The following is a 22344-nucleotide window of genomic DNA, read 5'->3' on the forward strand; positions in this document are numbered from 1 at the left end:
TGAAGGCTGCTCTCCACAGCTACTACTTAGAGAGCTTTAACAGTTGTCTTAAGACCTCTTAAATCACCATAAGGGTTGTATGGACTGGTGCACGGTGCCCGCTTACATTAGTGGACATCATATACCAGGCCAGCTTATCACAGAAGGCCATAGAAGTGATACCAACTTCGAAGTATTCAAAGTCAAACTTTCCTGTACTGCATAGAGAGTATGCTGGAGGTCATTGTGTCAGTAGTTTCTTATGTGAATTTGGCATGTGTTCTACAAAGAGGGGTATTTCGCTGTTCAAATCTAGTCAATCATTTAATATTTCAAAATATCCTCAACTGTTTTACAAGAAACCGGAAATTGAAAACACAGACGTCCTTCTTCTTAGCACCTTACCGTTCGGCTGAAGTGGATTGAAGCACCAGATGGTTCCCGGTTTGCTGTCATCATAGCAGCAGCCTTTTACATTGCACTGCTCTTTGGTGATTCCTCCGAAGCCACAATTGACTCTTGATTTTGGTTCAATGGCACATTCGACTGTGGAAAACACATTTGTTTACATAAAAAATACATCTTGCAATCACAGGTTAGCAAGTTAAACTGCAGATTGTCTATCAAAATCCATCAGGTTGAATTTATATAATGCTTAAATCAATTGTAGATATGTTGGCAAATCCAGAGATTACACACATTGTGGTGCATTTTCCTTCTCTGCCAAGACAGAGAAGGAAACTCCATCAAAGATAGAGTTGTCCTGCATCAGTAGCTGTTTTTTCAATTTAGCAGATATAAGCACTATGGACAAAAACACTTCAATGGAAAATCCACAAATGGCCTCCTCTGCCAGTGGATTTTCTGCGCTAGTGGAATTTCCATCTCAAAGTGTGGACACTACAGATGCACCCACAAAGTGGGAGTACACTGCCAATGACTGCATGTCTACTCTGTCAAATATGCTGGGTGAAGTAAATGTTACTAATCCTTAAGTGAAAGGCGACTCCCTTTGTTCAGCAGACTGCCACAGTAATGTCTCTAACAGAGTTAGTGGCAGATCCATCACTCAGATCAGGCAACTGATATTCAACAAGTTTTAGCATCATTTACTCAACAATGACACCATGGGTGAAGCAGCTGGATTATTTTACGTCATGGAATATCAGCCATATGCAGAACCCCAAATTAGCTATGCAGCTAAAAGTCCATGAAGGAAATCAACCATTTCCTGTGAGATTTTATTCACTGTCCTCCTTCAAATGAGTAGGTAAGTCTCTTACATTAATGCAACAATATTTTCCTCTAGAAATCTGCTGAAAAGTCCTCCTTACACTGGACAAATACGTTACAGTTATGTCCTGAGCAAACTAGTGCTGCAATAATTGGCAGAAAAATGAGATGAGCTGTTCTGGGTAATGTGTAGTGGGTTACATATGCGTCAGATTCAGAGACTCTCGTCTCTTTACATTTTAGAATGATTGCTCATTTCCTACAAAGCACTCATTACACAGGTGTTTTATTTAATCCTACTGTTCACTAAGACTTTTTCAAAATTCAAATTATCATTCTCTTTATATAGATATTTCTCAAATTGGCTATCTTACGAATATTTACCTGACGTCATCTGACAAAGTTGTTTTGGGTATTTTCTGTTATATCCTTGGGAAGACAGGGAAGGGTCCTTAATCTTTAAAACTCCACCGCGACTTATGCGTAGAGTTGTACGGAGCCCGCAGTAGTGTTCCCACAGTGCATGCACTCACCGGGGGGTCCCTATCTACTCACCTTTAGTGGTTCCTTGGGGTCCCTTAGATTCTATATCCTCTCGACATTGTCCTGACTCGAGTGGTGGTTCTTATGCGACTTTCTTAGTATATGTTTTGATCCCCTCTGGGGCCCACTGTGCATTAGTGCTATTAACTGTGATTTATTTGATAAAGTATTGTGTGCTTTGTGTCTATCTCGGTTTAGGAACTTTTGTAATGTACTAGATAGTGTCATATAATATATACATATTATTAAAAATACTTTGTGTGGTTCTTTTCCATTTAATCTATCCTATAAGATTTCATTCTGATACAACACACTGCTTTATACTCCTTCAAGACTTAGCCTGAAGGCTGCTCTCCACAGCTACTACTTAGAGAGCTTTAACAGTTGTCTAAGACCTCTTAAATCACCATAAGGGTTGTATGGACTGGTGCACGGTGCCCGCTTACATTAGTGGACATCATATACCAGGCCAGCTTATCACAGAAGGCCATAGAAGTGATACCAACTTCGAAGTATTCAAATTCAAACTTTCCTGTACTGCATAGATAGTATGGTGGAGGTCATTGTGTCAGTAGTTTCTTATGTGAATTTGGCATGTGTTCTACAAAGAGGGGTATTTCGCTGTTCAAATCTAGTCAATCATTTAATATTTCAAAATATCCTCAACTGTTTTACAAGAAACCGGAAATTGAAAACACAGACGTCCTTCTTCTTAGCACCTTACCGTTCGGCTGAAGTGGATTGAAGCACCAGATGGTTCCCAGTTTGCTGTCATCATAGCAGCAGCCTTTTACATTGCACTGCTCTTTGGTGATTCCTCCGAAGCCACAATTGACTCTTGATTTTGGTTCAATGGCACATTCGACTGTGGAAAACACATTTGTTTACATAAAAAATACATCTTGCAATCACAGGTTAGCAAATTAAACTGCAGATTGTCTATCAAAATCCATCAGGTTGAATTTATATAATGCGTAAATCAATTGTAGATATGTTGGCAAATCCAGAGATTACACACATTGTGGTGCATTTTCCTTCTCTGCCAAGACAGAGAAGGAAACTCCATCAAAGATAGAGTTGTCCTGCATCAGTAGCTGTTTTTTCAACTTAGCAGATATAAGCATTATGGACAAAAACACTTCAATGGAAAATCCACAAATGCCCTCCTCTGCCAGTGGATTTTCTGCGCTAGTGGAATTTCCATCTCTAAGTGTGGACACTACAGATGCACCCACAAAGTGGGAGTACACTGCCAATGACTGCATGTCTACTCTGTCAAATATGCTGGGTGAAGTAAATGTTACTAATCCTTAAGTGAAAGGCGACTCCCTTTGTGCAGCAGACTGCCACAGTAATGTCTCTAACAGAGTTAGTGGCAGATCCATCACTCAGATCAGGCAACTGATATTCAACAAGTTTTAGCATCATTTACTCAACAATGACACCATGGGTGAAGCAGCTGGATTATTTTACGTCATGGAATATCAGCCATATGCAGAACCCCAAATTAGCTATGCAGCTAAAAGTCCATGAAGGAAATCAACCATTTCCTGTGAGATTTTATTCACTGTCCTCCTTCAAATGAGTAGGTAAGTCTCTTACATTAATGCAGCAATATTTTCCTCTAGAAATCTGCTGAAAAGTCCTCCTTACACTGGACAAATACGTTACAGTTATGTCCTGAGCAAACTAGTGCTGCAATAATTGGCAGAAAAATGAGATGAGCTGGTCTGGGTAATGTGTAGTGGGTTACATATGCGTCAGATTCAGAGACCCTCGTCTCTTTACATTTTAGAATGATTGCTCATTTCCTACAAAGCACTCATTACACAGGTGTTTTATTTATTCCTACTGTTCACTAAGACTTTTTCAAAATTCAAATTATCATTCTCTTTATATAGATATTTCTCAAATTGGCTATCTTACGAATATTTACCTGACGTCATCTGACAAAGTTGTTTTGGGTATTTTCTGTTATATCATTGGGAAGACAGGGAAGGGTCCTTAATCTTTAAAACTCCACCGCGACTTATGCGTAGAGTTGTACGAAGCCCGCAGTAGTGTTCCCACAGTGCATGCACTCACCGGGGGGTCCCTATCTACTTATCTTTAGTGGTTCCTTGGGGTCCCTTAGATTCTATATCCTCTCAACATTGTCCTGACTCGAGTGGTGGTTCTTATGCGACTTTCTTAGTATATGTTTTGATCCCCTCTGGGGCCCACTGTGCATTAGTGCTATTAACTGTGATTTATTTGATAAAGTATTGTGTGCTTTGTGTCTATCTCGGTTTAGGAACTTTTGTAATGTACTAGATAGTGTCATATAATATATACATATTATTAAAAATACTTTGTGTGGTTCTTTTCCATTTAATCTATCCTATAAGATTGCATTCTGATACAACACACTGCTTTATACTCCTTCAAGACTTAGCCCGAAGGCTGCTCTCCACAGCTACTACTTAGAGAGCTTTAACAGTTGTCTAAGACCTCTTAAATCACCATAAGGGTTGTATGGACTGGTGCACGGTGCCCGCTTACATTAGTGGACATCATATACCAGGCCAGCTTATCACAGAAGGCCATAGAAGTGATACCAACTTCGAAGTATTCAAAGTCAAGCTTTCCTGTACTGCATAGAGAGTATGCTGGAGGCCATTGTGTTAGTAGTTTCTTATGTGAATGTGGCTTGTGTTCCATAAAGAGGAGAATTTGGGTGTCCAAATCTAGTTAATCATTTGATATTTCAAAATAGCCTCAATTGTTTTGCAATAAAACAGAAATTGAAAACACAGACGTCCTTCTTCTTAGCACCTTACCATTTGGCTGGAGAGGATTGAAGCACCAGATGGTTCCCGGTTTGCTGTCATCATAGCAGCAGCCTTTTACATTGCACTGCTCTTTGGTGATTCCTCCGAAGCCACAATTGACTCTTGATTTTGGTTCAATGGCACATTCGACTGTGGAAAACACATTTGATAACATAAAAAATACATCTTGCAATCACAGGTTAGCAAATGAAACTGCAGATTGTCTATCAAAATCCATCAGGTTGAATTTATATTATGCGTAAATCAATTGTAGATATGTTGGCAAATCCAGAGATTACACACATTGTGGTGCATTTTCCTTCTCTGCCAAGACAGAGAGGGAAACTCCATCAGAGATAGAGTTGTCCTCCATCAGTAGCTGTTTTTTCAACTTAGCAGATATAAGCACTATGGACAAAGACACTTCAATGGAAAATCCACAAATGCCCTCCTCTGCCAGTAGATTTTCTGCGCTAGTGGAATTTCCATCTCAAAGTGTGGACACTACAGATGCACCCACAAAGTGGGAGTACACTGCCAATGACTGCATGTCTACTCTGTCAAACATGCTGGGTGAAGTAAATGTTACTAATCCTTAAGTGAAAGGCGACTCCCTTTGTGCAGCAGACTGCCACAGTAATGTCTCTAACAGAGTTAGTGGCAGATCCATCACTCAGATCAGGCAACTGATATTCAACAAGTTTTAGCATCATTTACTCAACAATGACACCATGGGTGAAGCAGCTGGAGTATTTTACGTCATGGAATATCAGCCATATGCAGAACCCCAAATTAGCTATGCAGCTAAAAGTCCATGAAGGAAATCAACCATTTCCTGTGAGATTTTTTTTACTGTCATCCTCAAAATGAGAAGTTAAGTCTCTTACATTAATGCAACAATATTTTCCTCTAGAAAGCTGCTGAAAAGTCCTCCTTACACTGGACAAATATGTTACAGTTATGTCCTGAGCAAACTAGTGCTGCAATAATTGGCAGAAAAATGAGATGAGCTGTTCTGGGTAATGTGTAGTGGGTTACATATGCGTCAGATTCAGAGACTCTCGTCTCTTTACATTTTAGAATGATTGCTCATTTCCTACAAAGCACTCATTACACAGGTGTTTTATTTAATCCTACTGTTCACTAAGACTTTTTCAAAATTCAAATTATCATTCTCTTTATATAGATATTTCTGAAATTGGCTACCTTACGAATATTTACCTGACGTCATCTGACAAAGTTGTTTTGGGTATTTTCTGTTATATCATTGGGAAGACAGGGAAGGGTCCTTAATCTTTAAAACTCCACCGCGACTTATGCGTAGAGTTGTACGGAGCCCGCAGTAGTGTTCCCACAGTGCATGCACTCACCGGGGGGTCCCTATCTACTCATCTTCAGTGGTTCCTTGGGGTCCCTTAGATTCTATATCCTCTCGACATTGTCCTGACTCGAGTGGTGGTTCTTATGCGACTTTCTTAGTATATGTTTTGATCCCCTCTGGGGCCCACTGTGCATTAGTGCTATTAACTGTGATTTATTTGATAAAGTATTGTGTGCTTTGCGTCTATCTCGATTTAGGAACTTTTGTAATGTACTAGATAGTGTCATATAATATATACATATTATTAAAAATACTTTGTGTGGTTCTTTTCCATTTAATCTATCCTATAGGATTGCATTCTGATACAACACACTGCTTTATACTCCTTCAAGACTTAGCCTGAAGGCTGCTCTCCACAGCTACTACTTAGAGAGCTTTAACAGTTGTCTAAGACCTCTTAAATCACCATAAGGGTTGTATGGACTGGTGCACGGTGCCCGCTTACATTAGTGGACATCATATACCAGGCCAGCTTATCACAGAAGGCCATAGAAGTGATACCAACTTCGAAGTATTCAAAGTCAAGCTTTCCTGTACTGCATAGAGAGTATGCTGGAGGCCATTGTGTCAGTAGTTTCTTATGTGAATTTGGCATGTGTTCTACAAAGAGGGGTATTTCGCTGTTCAAATCTAGTCAATCATTTAATATTTCAAATTATCCTCAACTGTTTTACAAGAAACCGGAAATTGAAAACACAGACGTCCTTCTTCTTAGCACCTTACCGTTCGGCTGAAGTGGATTGAAGCACCAGATGGTTCCCGGTTTGCTGTCATCATAGCAGCAGCCTTTTACATTGCACTGCTCTTTGGTGATTCCTCCGAAGCCACAGTTGACTCTTGATTTTGGTTCAATGGCACATTCGACTGTGGAATACACATTTGTTTACATAAAAAATACATCTTGCAATCACAGGTTAGCAAATTAAACTGCAGATTGTCTATCAAAATCCATCAGGTTGAATTTATATAATGCGTAAATCAATTGTAGATATGTTGGCAAATCCAGAGATTACACACATTGTGGTGCATTTTCTTTCTCTGCCAAGACAGAGAAGGAAACTCCATCAAAGATAGAGTTGTCCTGCATCAGTAGCTGTTTTTTCAACTTAGCAGATATAAGCTCTATGGACAAAAACACTTCAATGGAAAATCCACAAATGCCCTCCTCTGCCAGTGGATTTTCTGCGCTAGTGGAATTTCCATCTCAAAGTGTGGACACTACAGATGCACCCACAAAGTGGGAGTACACTCACAATGACTGCATGTCTACTCTGTCAAATATGCTGGGTTAAGTAAATGTTACTAATCCTTAAGTGAAAGGCGACTCCCTTTGTTCAGCAGACTGCCACAGTAATGTCTCTAACAGAGTTAGTGGCAGATCCATCACTCAGATCAGGCAACTGATATTCAACAAGTTTTAGCATCATTTACTCAACAATGACACCATGGGTGAAGCAGCTGGATTATTTTACGTCATGGAATATCAGCCATATGCAGAACCCCAAATTAGCTATGCAGCTAAAAGTCCATGAAGGAAATCAACCATTTCCTGTGAGATTTTATTCACTGTCCTCCTTCAAATGAGTAGGTAAGTCTCTTACATTAATGCAACAATATTTTCCTCTAGAAATCTGCTGAAAAGTCCTCCTTACACTGGACAAATATGTTACAGTTATGTCCTGAGCAAACTAGTGCTGCAATAATTGGCAGAAAAATGAGATGAGCTGTTCTGGGTAATGTGTAGTGGGTTACATATGCGTCAGATTCAGAGACTCTCGTCTCTTTACATTTTAGAATGATTGCTCATTTCCTACAAAGCACTCATTACACAGGTGTTTTATTTAATCCTACTGTTCACTAAGACTTTTTCAAAATTCAAATTATCATTCTCTTTATATAGATATTTCTCAAATTGGCTATCTTACGAATATTTACCTGACGTCATCTGACAAAGTTGTTTTGGGTATTTTCTGTTATATCCTTGGGAAGACAGGGAAGGGTCCTTAATCTTTAAAACTCCACCACGACTTCTGCGTAGAGTTGTACGGAGCCCGCAGTAGTGTTCCCACAGTGCATGCACTCACCGGGGGGTCCCTATCTACTCACCTTTAGTGGTTCCTTGGGGTCCCTTAGATTCTATATCCTCTCGACATTGTCCTGACTCGAGTGGTGGTTCTTATGCGACTTTCTTAGTATATGTTTTGATCCCCTCTGGGGCCCACTGTGCATTAGTGCTATTAACTGTGATTTATTTGATAAAGTATTGTGTGCTTTGTGTCTATCTCGGTTTAGGAACTTTTGTAATGTACTAGATAGTGTCATATAATATATACATATTATTAAAAATACTTTGTGTGGTTCTTTTCCATTTAATCTATCCTATAAGATTGCATTCTGATACAACACACTGCTTTATACTCCTTCAAGACTTAGCCTGAAGGCTGCTCTCCACAGCTACTACTTAGAGAGCTTTAACAGTTGTCTTAAGACCTCTTAAATCACCATAAGGGTTGTATGGACTGGTGCACGGTGCCCGCTTACATTAGTGGACATCATATACCAGGCCAGCTTATCACAGAAGGCCATAGAAGTGATACCAACTTCGAAGTATTCAAAGTCAAACTTTCCTGTACTGCATAGAGAGTATGCTGGAGGTCATTGTGTCAGTAGTTTCTTATGTGAATTTGGCATGTGTTCTACAAAGAGGGGTATTTCGCTGTTCAAATCTAGTCAATCATTTAATATTTCAAAATATCCTCAACTGTTTTACAAGAAACCGGAAATTGAAAACACAGACGTCCTTCTTCTTAGCACCTTACCGTTCGGCTGAAGTGGATTGAAGCACCAGATGGTTCCCGGTTTGCTGTCATCATAGCAGCAGCCTTTTACATTGCACTGCTCTTTGGTGATTCCTCCGAAGCCACAATTGACTCTTGATTTTGGTTCAATGGCACATTCGACTGTGGAAAACACATTTGTTTACATAAAAAATACATCTTGCAATCACAGGTTAGCAAGTTAAACTGCAGATTGTCTATCAAAATCCATCAGGTTGAATTTATATAATGCTTAAATCAATTGTAGATATGTTGGCAAATCCAGAGATTACACACATTGTGGTGCATTTTCCTTCTCTGCCAAGACAGAGAAGGAAACTCCATCAAAGATAGAGTTGTCCTGCATCAGTAGCTGTTTTTTCAATTTAGCAGATATAAGCACTATGGACAAAAACACTTCAATGGAAAATCCACAAATGGCCTCCTCTGCCAGTGGATTTTCTGCGCTAGTGGAATTTCCATCTCAAAGTGTGGACACTACAGATGCACCCACAAAGTGGGAGTACACTGCCAATGACTGCATGTCTACTCTGTCAAATATGCTGGGTGAAGTAAATGTTACTAATCCTTAAGTGAAAGGCGACTCCCTTTGTTCAGCAGACTGCCACAGTAATGTCTCTAACAGAGTTAGTGGCAGATCCATCACTCAGATCAGGCAACTGATATTCAACAAGTTTTAGCATCATTTACTCAACAATGACACCATGGGTGAAGCAGCTGGATTATTTTACGTCATGGAATATCAGCCATATGCAGAACCCCAAATTAGCTATGCAGCTAAAAGTCCATGAAGGAAATCAACCATTTCCTGTGAGATTTTATTCACTGTCCTCCTTCAAATGAGTAGGTAAGTCTCTTACATTAATGCAACAATATTTTCCTCTAGAAATCTGCTGAAAAGTCCTCCTTACACTGGACAAATACGTTACAGTTATGTCCTGAGCAAACTAGTGCTGCAATAATTGGCAGAAAAATGAGATGAGCTGTTCTGGGTAATGTGTAGTGGGTTACATATGCGTCAGATTCAGAGACTCTCGTCTCTTTACATTTTAGAATGATTGCTCATTTCCTACAAAGCACTCATTACACAGGTGTTTTATTTAATCCTACTGTTCACTAAGACTTTTTCAAAATTCAAATTATCATTCTCTTTATGTAGATATTTCTCAAATTGGCTATCTTACGAATATTTACCTGACGTCATCTGACAAAGTTGTTTTGGGTATTTTCTGTTATATCATTGGGAAGACAGGGAAGGGTCCTTAATCTTTAAAACTCCACCGCGACTTATGCGTAGAGTTGTACGGAGCCCTCAGTAGTGTTCCCACAGTGCATGCACTCACCGGGGGGTCCCTATCTACTCATCTTTAGTGGTTCCTTGGGGTCCCTTAGATTCTATATCCTCTCGACATTGTCCTGACTCGAGTGGTGGTTCTTATGCGACTTTCTTAGTATATGTTTTGATCCCCTCTGGGGCCCACTGTGCATTAGTGCTATTAACTGTGATTTATTTGATAAAGTATTGTGTGCTTTGTGTCTATCTCGGTTTAGGAACTTTTGTAATGTACTAGATAGTGTCATATAATATATACATATTATTAAAAATACTTTGTGTGGTTCTTTTCCATTTAATCTATCCTATAAGATTGCATTCTGATACAACACACTGCTTTATACTCCTTCAAGACTTAGCCTGAAGGCTGCTCTCCACAGCTACTACTTAGAGAGCTTTAACAGTTGTCTAAGACCTCTTAAATCACCATAAGGGTTGTATGGACTGGTGCACGGTGCCCGCTTACATTAGTGGACATCATATACCAGGCCAGCTTATCACAGAAGGCCATAGAAGTGATACCAACTTCGAAGTATTCCAAGTCAAGCTTTCCTGTACTGCATAGAGAGTATGCTGGAGGCCATTGTGTCAGTAGTTTCTTATGTGAATTTGGCATGTGTTCTACAAAGAGGGATATTTCGCTGTTCAAATCTAGTCAATCATTTAATATTTCAAAATATCCTCAACTGTTTTACAAGAAACCGGAAATTGAAAACACAGACGTCCTTCTTCTTAGCACCTTACCGTTCGGCTGAAGTGGATTGAAGCACCAGATGGTTCCCGGTTTGCTGTCATCATAGCAGCAGCCTTTTACATTGCACTGCTCTTTGGTGATTCCTCCGAAGCCACAGTTGACTCTTGATTTTGGTTCAATGGCACATTCGACTGTGGAAAACACATTTGTTTACATAAAAAATACATCTTGCAATCACAGGTTAGCAAATTAAACTGCAGATTGTCTATCAAAATCCATCAGGTTGAATTTATATAATGCGTAAATCAATTGTAGATATGTTGGCAAATCCAGAGATTACACACATTGTGGTGCATTTTCTTTCTCTGCCAAGACAGAGAAGGAAACTCCATCAAAGATAGAGTTGTCCTGCATCAGTAGCTGTTTTTTCAACTTAGCAGATATCAGCACTATGGACAAAAACACTTCAATGGAAAATCCACAAATGCCCTCCTCTGCCAGTGGATTTTCTGCGCTAGTGGAATTTCCATCTCAAAGTGTGGACACTACAGATGCACCCACAAAGTGGGAGTACACTGCCAATGACTGCATGTCTACTCTGTCAAATATGCTGGGTGAAGTAAATGTTACTAATCCTTAAGTGAAAGGCGACTCCCTTTGTTCAGCAGACTGCCACAGTAATGTCTCTAACAGAGTTAGTGGCAGATCCATCACTCAGATCAGGCAACTGATATTCAACAAGTTTTAGCATCATTTACTCAACAATGACACCATGGGTGAAGCAGCTGGATTATTTTACGTCATGGAATATCAGCCATATGCAGAACCCCAAATTAGCTATGCAGATAAAAGTCCATGAAGGAAATCAACCATTTCCTGTGAGATTTTATTCACTGTCCTCCTTCAAATGAGTAGGTAAGTCTCTTACATTAATGCAACAATATTTTCCTCTAGAAATCTGCTGAAAAGTCCTCCTTACACTGGACAAATATGTTACAGTTATGTCCTGAGCAAACTAGTGCTGCAATAATTGGTAGAAAAATGAGATGAGCTGTTCTGGGTAATGTGTAGTGGGTTACATATGCGTCAGATTCAGAGACTCTCGTCTCTTTACATTTTAGAATGATTGCTCATTTCCTACAAAGCACTCATTACACAGGTGTTTTATTTAATCCTACTGTTCACTAAGACTTTTTCAAAATTCAAATTATCATTCTCTTTATATAGATATTTCTCAAATTGGCTATCTTACGAATATTTACCTGACGTCATCTGACAAAGTTGTTTTGGGTATTTTCTGTTATATCATTGGGAAGACAGGGAAGTGTCCTTAATCTTTAAAACTCCACCGCGACTTATGCGTAGAGTTGTACGGAGCCCGCAGTAGTGTTCCCACAGTGCATGCACTCACCGGGGGGTCCCTATCTACTCATCTTTAGTGGTTCCTTGGGGTCCCTTAGATTCTATATCCTCTCAACATTGTCCTGACTCGAGTGGTGGTTCTTATGCGACTTTCTTAGTATATGTTTTGATCCCCTCTGGGGCCCACTGTGCATTAGTGCTATTAACTGTGATTTATTTGATAAAGTATTGTGTGCTTTGTGTCTATCTCGGTTTAGGAACTTTTGTAATGTACTAGATAGTGTCATATAATATATACATATTATTAAAAATACTTTGTGTGGTTCTTTTCCATTTAATCTATCCTATAAGATTGCATTCTGATACAACACACTGCTTTATACTCCTTCAAGACTTAGCCTGAAGGCTGCTCTCCACAGCTACTACTTAGAGAGCTTTAACAGTTGTCTAAGACCTCTTAAATCACCATAAGGGTTGTATGGACTGGTGCACGGTGCCCGCTTACATTAGTGGACATCATATACCAGTCCAGCTTATCACAGAAGGCCATAGAAGTGATACCAACTTCGAAGTATTCAAAGTCAAGCTTTCCTGTGCTGCATAGAGAGTATGCTGGAGGCCATTGTGTCAGTAGTTTCTTATGTGAATTTGGCATGTGTTCTACAAAGAGGGGTATTTCGCTGTTCAAATCTAGTCAATCATTTAATATTTCAAAATATCCTCAACTGTTTTACAAGAAACTGGAAATTGAAAACACAGACGTCCTTCTTCTTAGCACCTTACCATTTGGCTGGAGAGGATTGAAGCACCAGATGGTTCCCGGTTTGCTGTCATCATAGCAGCAGCCTTTTACATTGCACTGCTCTTTGGTGATTCCTCCGAAGCCACAATTGACTCTTGATTTTGGTTCAATGGCACATTCGACTGTGGAAAACACATTTGTTTACATAAAAAATACATCTTGCAATCACAGGTTAGCAAATGAAACTGCAGATTGTCTATCAAAATCCATCAGGTTGAATTTATATTATGCGTAAATCAATTGTAGATATGTTGGCAAATCCAGAGATTATACACATTGTGGTGCATTTTCCTTCTCTGCCAAGACAGAGAAGGAAACTCCATCAGAGATAGAGTTGTCCTCCATCAGTAGCTGTTTTTTCAACTTAGCAGATATAAGCACTATGGACAAAGACACTTCAATGGAAAATCCACAAATGCCCTCCTCTGCCAGTAGATTTTCTGCGCTAGTGGAATTTCCATCTCAAAGTGTGGACACTACAGATGCACCCACAAAGTGGGAGTACACTGCCAATGACTGCATGTCTACTCTGTCAAACATGCTGGGTGAAGTAAATGTTACTAATCCTTAAGTGAAAGGCGACTCCCTTTTTCAGCAGACTGCCACAGTAATGTCTCTAACAGAGTTAGTGGCAGATCCATCACTCAGATCAGGCAACTGATATTCAACAAGTTTTAGCATCATTTACTCAACAATGACACCATGGGTGAAGCAGCTGGAGTATTTTACGTCATGGAATATCAGCCATATGCAGAACCCCAAATTAGCTATGCAGCTAAAAGTCCATGAAGGAAATCAACCATTTCCTGTGAGATTTTTTTTACTGTCATCCTCAAAATGAGAAGGTAAGTCTCTTACATTAATGCAACAATATTTTCCTCTAGAAATCTGCTGAAAAGTCCTCATTACACTGGACAAATACGTTACAGTTATGTCCTGAGCAAACAAGTGCTGCAATAATTGGCAGAAAAATGAGATGAGCTGTTCTGGGTAATGTGTAGTGGGTTACATATGCGTCAGATTCAGAGACTCTCGTCTCTTTACATTTTAGAATGATTGCTCATTTCCTACAAAGCACTCATTACACAGGTGTTTTATTTAATCCTACTGTTCACTAAGACTTTTTCAAAATTCAAATTATCATTCTCTTTATATAGATATTTCTCAAATTGGCTATCTTACGAATATTTACCTGACGTCATCTGACAAAGTTGTTTTGGGTATTTTCTGTTATATCCTTGGGAAGACAGGGAAGGGTCCTTAATCTTTAAAACTCCACCGCGACTTATGCGTAGAGTTGTACGGAGCCCGCAGTAGTGTTCCCACAGTGCATGCACTCACCGGGGGGTCCCTATCTACTCACCTTTAGTGGTTCCTTGGGGTCCCTTAGATTCTATATCCTCTCGACATTGTCCTGACTCGAGTGGTGGTTCTTATGCGACTTTCTTAGTATATGTTTTGATCCCCTCTGGGGCCCACTGTGCATTAGTGCTATTAACTGTGATTTATTTGATAAAGTATTGTGTGCTTTGTGTCTATCTCGGTTTAGGAACTTTTGTAATGTACTAGATAGTGTCATATAATATATACATATTATTAAAAATACTTTGTGTGGTTCTTTTCCATTTAATCTATCCTATAAGATTTCATTCTGATACAACACACTGCTTTATACTCCTTCAAGACTTAGCCTGAAGGCTGCTCTCCACAGCTACTACTTAGAGAGCTTTAACAGTTGTCTAAGACCTCTTAAATCACCATAAGGGTTGTATGGACTGGTGCACGGTGCCCGCTTACATTAGTGGACATCATATACCAGGCCAGCTTATCACAGAAGGCCATAGAAGTGATACCAACTTCGAAGTATTCAAAGTCAAACTTTCCTGTACTGCATAGATAGTATGGTGGAGGTCATTGTGTCAGTAGTTTCTTATGTGAATTTGGCATGTGTTCTACAAAGAGGGGTATTTCGCTGTTCAAATCTAGTCAATCATTTAATATTTCAAAATATCCTCAACTGTTTTACAAGAAACCGGAAATTGAAAACACAGACGTCCTTCTTCTTAGCACCTTACCGTTCGGCTGAAGTGGATTGAAGCACCAGATGGTTCCCAGTTTGCTGTCATCATAGCAGCAGCCTTTTACATTGCACTGCTCTTTGGTGATTCCTCCGAAGCCACAATTGACTCTTGATTTTGGTTCAATGGCACATTCGACTGTGGAAAACACATTTGTTTACATAAAAAATACGTCTTGCAATCACAGGTTAGCAAATTAAACTGCAGATTGTCTATCAAAATCCATCAGGTTGAATTTATATAATGCGTAAATCAATTGTAGATATGTTGGCAAATCCAGAGATTACACACATTGTGGTGCATTTTCCTTCTCTGCCAAGACAGAGAAGGAAACTCCATCAAAGATAGAGTTGTCCTGCATCAGTAGCTGTTTTTTCAACTTAGCAGATATAAGCATTATGGACAAAAACACTTCAATGGAAAATCCACAAATGCCGTCCTCTGCCAGTGGATTTTCTGCGCTAGTGGAATTTCCATCTCTAAGTGTGGACACTACAGATGCACCCACAAAGTGGGAGTACACTGCCAATGACTGCATGTCTACTCTGTCAAATATGCTGGGTGAAGTAAATGTTACTAATCCTTAAGTGAAAGGCGACTCCCTTTGTGCAGCAGACTGCCACAGTAATGTCTCTAACAGAGTTAGTGGCAGATCCATCACTCAGATCAGGCAACTGATATTCAACAAGTTTTAGCATCATTTACTCAACAATGACACCATGGGTGAAGCAGCTGGATTATTTTACGTCATGGAATATCAGCCATATGCAGAACCCCAAATTAGCTATGCAGCTAAAAGTCAATGAAGGAAATCAACCATTTCCTGTGAGATTTTATTCACTGTCCTCCTTCAAATGAGTAGGTAAGTCTCTTACATTAATGCAGCAATATTTTCCTCTAGAAATCTGCTGAAAAGTCCTCCTTACACTGGACAAATACGTTACAGTTATGTCCTGAGCAAACTAGTGCTGCAATAATTGGCAGAAAAATGAGATGAGCTGGTCTGGGTAATGTGTAGTGGGTTACATATGCGTCAGATTCAGAGACCCTCGTCTCTTTACATTTTAGAATGATTGCTCATTTCCTACAAAGCACTCATTACACAGGTGTTTTATTTAATCCTACTGTTCACTAAGACTTTTTCAAAATTCAAATTATCATTCTCTTTATATAGATATTTCTCAAATTGGCTATCTTACGAATATTTACCTGACGTCATCTGACAAAGTTGTTTTGGGTATTTTCTGTTATATCATTGGGAAGACAGGGAAGGGTCCTTAATCTTTAAAACTCCACCGCGACTTATGCGTAGAGTTGTACGAAGCCCGCAGTAGTGTTCCCACAGTGCATGCACTCACCGGGGGGTCCCTATCTACTTATCTTTAGTGGTTCCTTGGGGTCCCTTAGATTCTATATCCTCTCAACATTGTCCTGACTCGAGTGGTGGTTCTTATGCGACTTTCTTAGTATATGTTTTGATCCCCTCTGGGGCCCACTGTGCATTAGTGCTATTAACTGTGATTTATTTGATAAAGTATTGTGTGCTTTGTGTCTATCTCGGTTTAGGAACTTTTGTAATGTACTAGATAGTGTCATATAATATATACATATTATTAAAAATACTTTGTGTGGTTCTTTTCCATTTAATCTATCCTATAAGATTGCATTCTGATACAACACACTGCTTTATACTCCTTCAAGACTTAGCCTGAAGGCTGCTCTCCACAGCTACTACTTAGAGAGCTTTAACAGTTGTCTAAGACCTCTTAAATCACCATAAGGGTTGTATGGACTGGTGCACGGTGCCCGCTTACATTAGTGGACATCATATACCAGGCCAGCTTATCACAGAAGGCCATAGAAGTGATACCAACTTCGAAGTATTCAAAGTCAAGCTTTCCTGTACTGCATAGAGAGTATGCTGGAGGCCATTGTGTTAGTAGTTTCTTATGTGAATGTGGCTTGTGTTCCATAAAGAGGAGAATTTGGGTGTCCAAATCTAGTTAATCATTTGATATTTCAAAATAGCCTCAATTGTTTTGCAATAAAACAGAAATTGAAAACACAGACGTCCTTCTTCTTAGCACCTTACCATTTGGCTGGAGAGGATTGAAGCACCAGATGGTTCCCGGTTTGCTGTCATCATAGCAGCAGCCTTTTACATTGCACTGCTCTTTGGTGATTCCTCCGAAGCCACAATTGACTCTTGATTTTGGTTCAATGGCACATTCGACTGTGGAAAACACATTTGTTTACATAAAAAATACATCTTGCAATCACAGGTTAGCAAATGAAACTGCAGATTGTCTATCAAAATCCATCAGGTTGAATTTATATTATGCGTAAATCAATTGTAGATATGTTGGCAAATCCAGAGATTACACACATTGTGGTGCATTTTCCTTCTCTGCCAAGACAGAGAAGGAAACTCCATCAGAGATAGAGTTGTCCTCCATCAGTAGCTGTTTTTTCAACTTAGCAGATATAAGCACTATGGACAAAGACACTTCAATGGAAAATCCACAAATGCCCTCCTCTGCCAGTAGATTTTCTGCGCTAGTGGAATTTCCATCTCAAAGTGTGGACACTACAGATGCACCCACAAAGTGGGAGTACACTGCCAATGACTGCATGTCTACTCTGTCAAACATGCTGGGTGAAGTAAATGTTACTAATCCTTAAGTGAAAGGCGACTCCCTTTGTGCAGCAGACTGCCACAGTAATGTCTCTAACAGAGTTAGTGGCAGATCCATCACTCAGATCAGGCAACTGATATTCAACAAGTTTTAGCATCATTTACTCAACAATGACACCATGGGTGAAGCAGCTGGAGTATTTTACGTCATGGAATATCAGCCATATGCAGAACCCCAAATTAGCTATGCAGCTAAAAGTCCATGAAGGAAATCAACCATTTCCTGTGAGATTTTTTTTACTGTCATCCTCAAAATGAGAAGGTAAGTCTCTTACATTAATGCAACAATATTTTCCTCTAGAAAGCTGCTGAAAAGTCCTCCTTACACTGGACAAATATGTTACAGTTATGTCCTGAGCAAACTAGTGCTGCAATAATTGGCAGAAAAATGAGATGAGCTGTTCTGGGTAATGTGTAGTGGGTTACATATGCGTCAGATTCAGAGACTCTCGTCTCTTTACATTTTAGAATGATTGCTCATTTCCTACAAAGCACTCATTACACAGGTGTTTTATTTAATCCTACTGTTCACTAAGACTTTTTCAAAATTCAAATTATCATTCTCTTTATATAGATATTTCTCAAATTGGCTATCTTACGAATATTTACCTGACGTCATCTGACAAAGTTGTTTTGGGTATTTTCTGTTATATCATTGGGAAGACAGGGAAGTGTCCTTAATCTTTAAAACTCCACCGCGACTTATGCGTAGAGTTGTACGGAGCCCGCAGTAGTGTTCCCACAGTGCATGCACTAACCGGGGGGTCCCTATCTACTCATCTTTAGTGGTTCCTTGGGGTCCCTTAGATTCTATATCCTCTCGACATTGTCCTGACTCGAGTGGTGGTTCTTATGCGACTTTCTTAGTATATGTTTTGATCCCCTCTGGGGCCCACTGTGCATTAGTGCTATTAACTGTGATTTATTTGATAAAGTATTGTGTGCTTTGTGTCTATCTCGGTTTAGGAACTTTTGTAATGTACTAGATAGTGTCATATAATATATACATATTATTAAAAATACTTTGTGTGGTTCTTTTCCATTTAATCTATCCTATAAGATTGCATTCTGATACAACACACTGCTTTATACTCCTTCAAGACTTAGCCTGAAGGCTGCTCTCCACAGCTACTACTTAGAGAGCTTTAACAGTTGTCTTAAGACCTCTTACATCACCATAAGGGTTGTATGGACTGGTGCACGGTGCCCGCTTACATTAGTGGACATCATATACCAGGCCAGCTTATCACAGAAGGCCATAGAAGTGATACCAACTTCGAAGTATCCAAAGTCAAGCTTTCCTGTACTGCATAGAGAGTATGCTGGAGGCCATTGTGTCAGTAGTTTCTTATGTGAATTTGGCATGTGTTCTACAAAGAGGGGTATTTCGCTGTTCAACTCTAGTCAATCATTTAATATTTCAAAATATCCTCAACTGTTTTACAAGAAACCGGAAATTGAAAACACAGACGTCCTTCTTCTTAGCACCTTACCGTTCGGCTGAAGTCGATTGAAGCAGCAGATGGTTCCCGGTTTGCTGTCATCATAGCAGCAGCCTTTTACATTGCACTGCTCTTTGGTGATTCCTTCGTAGCCACAATTGACTCTTGATTTTGGTTCAATGGCACATTCGACTGTGGAATACACATTTGTTTACATAAAAATACATCTTGCAATCACAGGTTAGCAAATGAAACTGCAGATTGTCTAACAAAATCCATCAGGTTGAATTTATATTATACATAACTCTACTGTAGATCTGTGAGCAAAATCCAGAGATTACACACATTGTGGTGCATTTTCCTTCTCTGCCAAGACAGAGTTGGAAACTCCATCAAAGATAGAGTTGTCCTGCATCAGTATCTGTTTTTTCACCCAGGCAGATCTAAGCAGTATGGACAAAGACACTTCAATGGAAAATCCACAAATGCCCTCCTCTGCCAGTGGATTTTCTGCGCTAGTGGAGGTTGCATCTCAAAGTGTGGACACTACAGATGCCCCCACAAAGTGGGAGTACACTGCCAAAGACTGAATGTCTACTCTGTCTAACATGCTGGGTGAAGTAAATGTTACTAATCCTTAAGTGAAAGGCGACTCCCTTTGCTCAGCAGACTGCCACAGTAATGACTCTAATAGAGTTAGTGGCAGATCCATCACTCAGATCAGGCAACTGATATTCAACCAGTTTTAGCATCATTTACTCAATAATGACACCATGGGTGAAGCAGCTGGAGTATTTTATGTGAGGGAATATCAGCCATATGCAGCACCCCAAAGTGTCTATGCAGCTAGAAGTCCATGCAGGAAATCAACCATTTCCTGTCCGATGTTATTTCCTGTCCTCCTCCAAATGAGAACGTAAGTCTATTACATAAGTATAATAATAGTTTTCTTCAGAAATCTGCTGAAAAGTACTCTTTAAATTAGACAAATACTTTACAGTTTTGTCCTGAGCAAACTAGTGTTGAAATAATTGGTAGAAAAATGAGATGAGCTGTTCTGGGGAATGTGTAGTGGGTTACATATGCGTCAGATTCAGAGACTCTCATCACTGTACATTTTAGAATTATTGCTCATATCCTACAAAGCACTCAATGCAAAGCTGCTTTATTTAGTTCTACTTTTCACTAAGGTTTTTCCAAATTCAAATTATCCTTCTCTTTGTATAGATATTTCTCAAATTGGCTATCTTATGAATATTTATCTGATATGATTTGACAAATTTGTTTTCAGGATTTTCTGTTATATCATTGTGGCATACAATGATTGCTTAGTTAAATGTCATATATGAAAGCATGGACATTTGAAATATTGTCTCACACAGCAGCTTCAAAGCCCAATCACAGTTGAAATTTGACGTGGTAAAGAAAAGTTTAGCGTGAAAACTCTACCTTTCTGAATCTTTGTTGTAAGTTCAGCAAAGGTAGATGTGAATCACTATGATTGTTGTTCTAGTCCAAGATATTTTTAAACTAGCAAGCCGTTTAGGCTTAAAGAGGAGAAATGTATCTATTTCTCCTTGTGACTTCCTTTTGCTTAGTATGATGCATTCCACACCCCATTGAGAAAAAGGAAAATGCCTTTAAGGATTGGTTTTGGGCAGGAAGGTTTCCCTTCAGGCAGAAAAACATTCCCTACTATAAGGCAGGCACACTTGGCTTCCAATAATGCCTTCATGGGTTCCAGGCATTAGAAATGTAGGCAGCAGAAAAGCACCACATTTCTGTAAATATGGTGCTTTATTGATGTCTCAATAAAACGTAATGCAGCCACTGAGTTGCCTTGCTGCACTGCATGACATGTTTATAAACCTGGACCTTTGATTCTGTCAGTGAAAAGGACCAGAATTATTACTTGATTTTCAAATGTGTTTCTCCCAGTTTAAAACTCATTTTTATAAAGATTTGGACTCTACAGAGTTTAATTACAAAGTAATGCTGAGTAAGCCATGTAGTACTTCTCTGGTACTCATTTATACATGCACATTTAAATTTGTGCCAAAACACTCAAAACTGGAATAAAAATTAAACATTCACAGTCTATTCATACAAAAAGTAAAAATATAATGAACTGAGCCCTATTTCCAATTTAATTGACAGGCAGTTGGACGATTTAGACCTAAAAACAAACACATGTAAAAGTAGGTAAAACATAACGTTTAATGTTACTTCCCAGACCAATAAACTCTTTTGTGACTCTTGTGATGTGTTTGAGTCACTAACTGATATTGATAACTAACTGATAGGAATCAGCTATGACTAATGGTTATTGGACAAGCAGCTGGTTTATGTGCAGAGACTGTAACATCTGTAATGACGCACGACAACCCACAGTCCCGGGCGGGGTTTGGTAAATGTGTGCAGCCAGCTGACGGGAAATGAGTTTTGCCCTTTAGAAATGGATCATCAACAAATGACTATTCATTTGGACAAAACACAGTAGCTGACATGAATTTTTTTTTTTTGATATAGTTAAACAATTTTGTCAATGTGACTTTTTAGGTCCAAAGACTTATTTATGACGCTGCAAATATATTATATCTTAATATTATATCAATTGTGTGAAGTCTGCTGAGCCTGCTGCCATCTGGGTTGCGACTGTGCGTGTGGAGCGACCAGGGAGAGGAGGAACTACCCTACCCTGCCTGCCCTGCGGCCCATTTCGCACTGAAAAGTATGACACTGAATGCGGCGCTGGTGAAGTCTGTGGAGCCTGCTGCCATCTAGGGTGCCACTCTGTGTGTGGAGCAACCAAGGAAAGGTAGAACTACACTCCCAAGCATGCCCTGCGGCACCTCTCATGCTGATAATTGTGCCGCTGTCCCGCGGCAACGGACGCATGCTGCCCACGCCAAGGGTGTACCCGTCCACATCTGGCAGATCCCAGAAGAGCCTGGGCTGGGCCACCAAACTTGGCTCTCGGAATAATGCTATGGGTTTTTGATGTAAACTAATTTGCTGAAGCATAAATGCTGCAGATACTATAGTCCTTACATTCTTTCATTATTGTTTGGGTCTGCTGTCATACAATCAAAAGGAATGTTTTACCCATATACCTGGTACTGTTCTCATAAGGTTTGCTCCTTGGTTTATGTGTC

At 39.5% G+C, this 22344-nt stretch overlaps 1 protein-coding gene across 2 annotated transcripts in view; it reads right to left on the reverse strand.

Annotated features, from left to right (window-relative positions):
• Nucleotides 1-22344, reverse strand: part of LOC146829995 (uncharacterized) — a 103037-nt gene that overhangs the window by 61784 nt on the left and 18909 nt on the right. For both annotated transcript variants that reach the window (XM_085604238.1, XM_085604239.1), the window contains exons 3-12: nt 19241-19381; nt 17145-17285; nt 15050-15190; nt 12956-13096; nt 10861-11001; nt 8766-8906; nt 6670-6810; nt 4575-4715; nt 2480-2620; nt 385-525 (exon numbers count right to left, since the gene is read on the reverse strand). In XM_085604238.1, the coding sequence (XP_085460364.1) occupies nt 385-525; nt 2480-2620; nt 4575-4715; nt 6670-6810; nt 8766-8906; nt 10861-11001; nt 12956-13096; nt 15050-15190; nt 17145-17285; nt 19241-19381 (1410 nt within the window). The remainder of the gene's footprint in view (nt 1-384; nt 526-2479; nt 2621-4574; nt 4716-6669; nt 6811-8765; nt 8907-10860; nt 11002-12955; nt 13097-15049; nt 15191-17144; nt 17286-19240; nt 19382-22344) is intronic.

The sequence above is a fragment of the Triturus cristatus genome, chromosome 5_1, assembly GCF_964204655.1.
Source record: "Triturus cristatus chromosome 5_1, aTriCri1.1, whole genome shotgun sequence".
Classification (NCBI taxonomy): domain Eukaryota; kingdom Metazoa; phylum Chordata; class Amphibia; order Caudata; family Salamandridae; genus Triturus; species Triturus cristatus.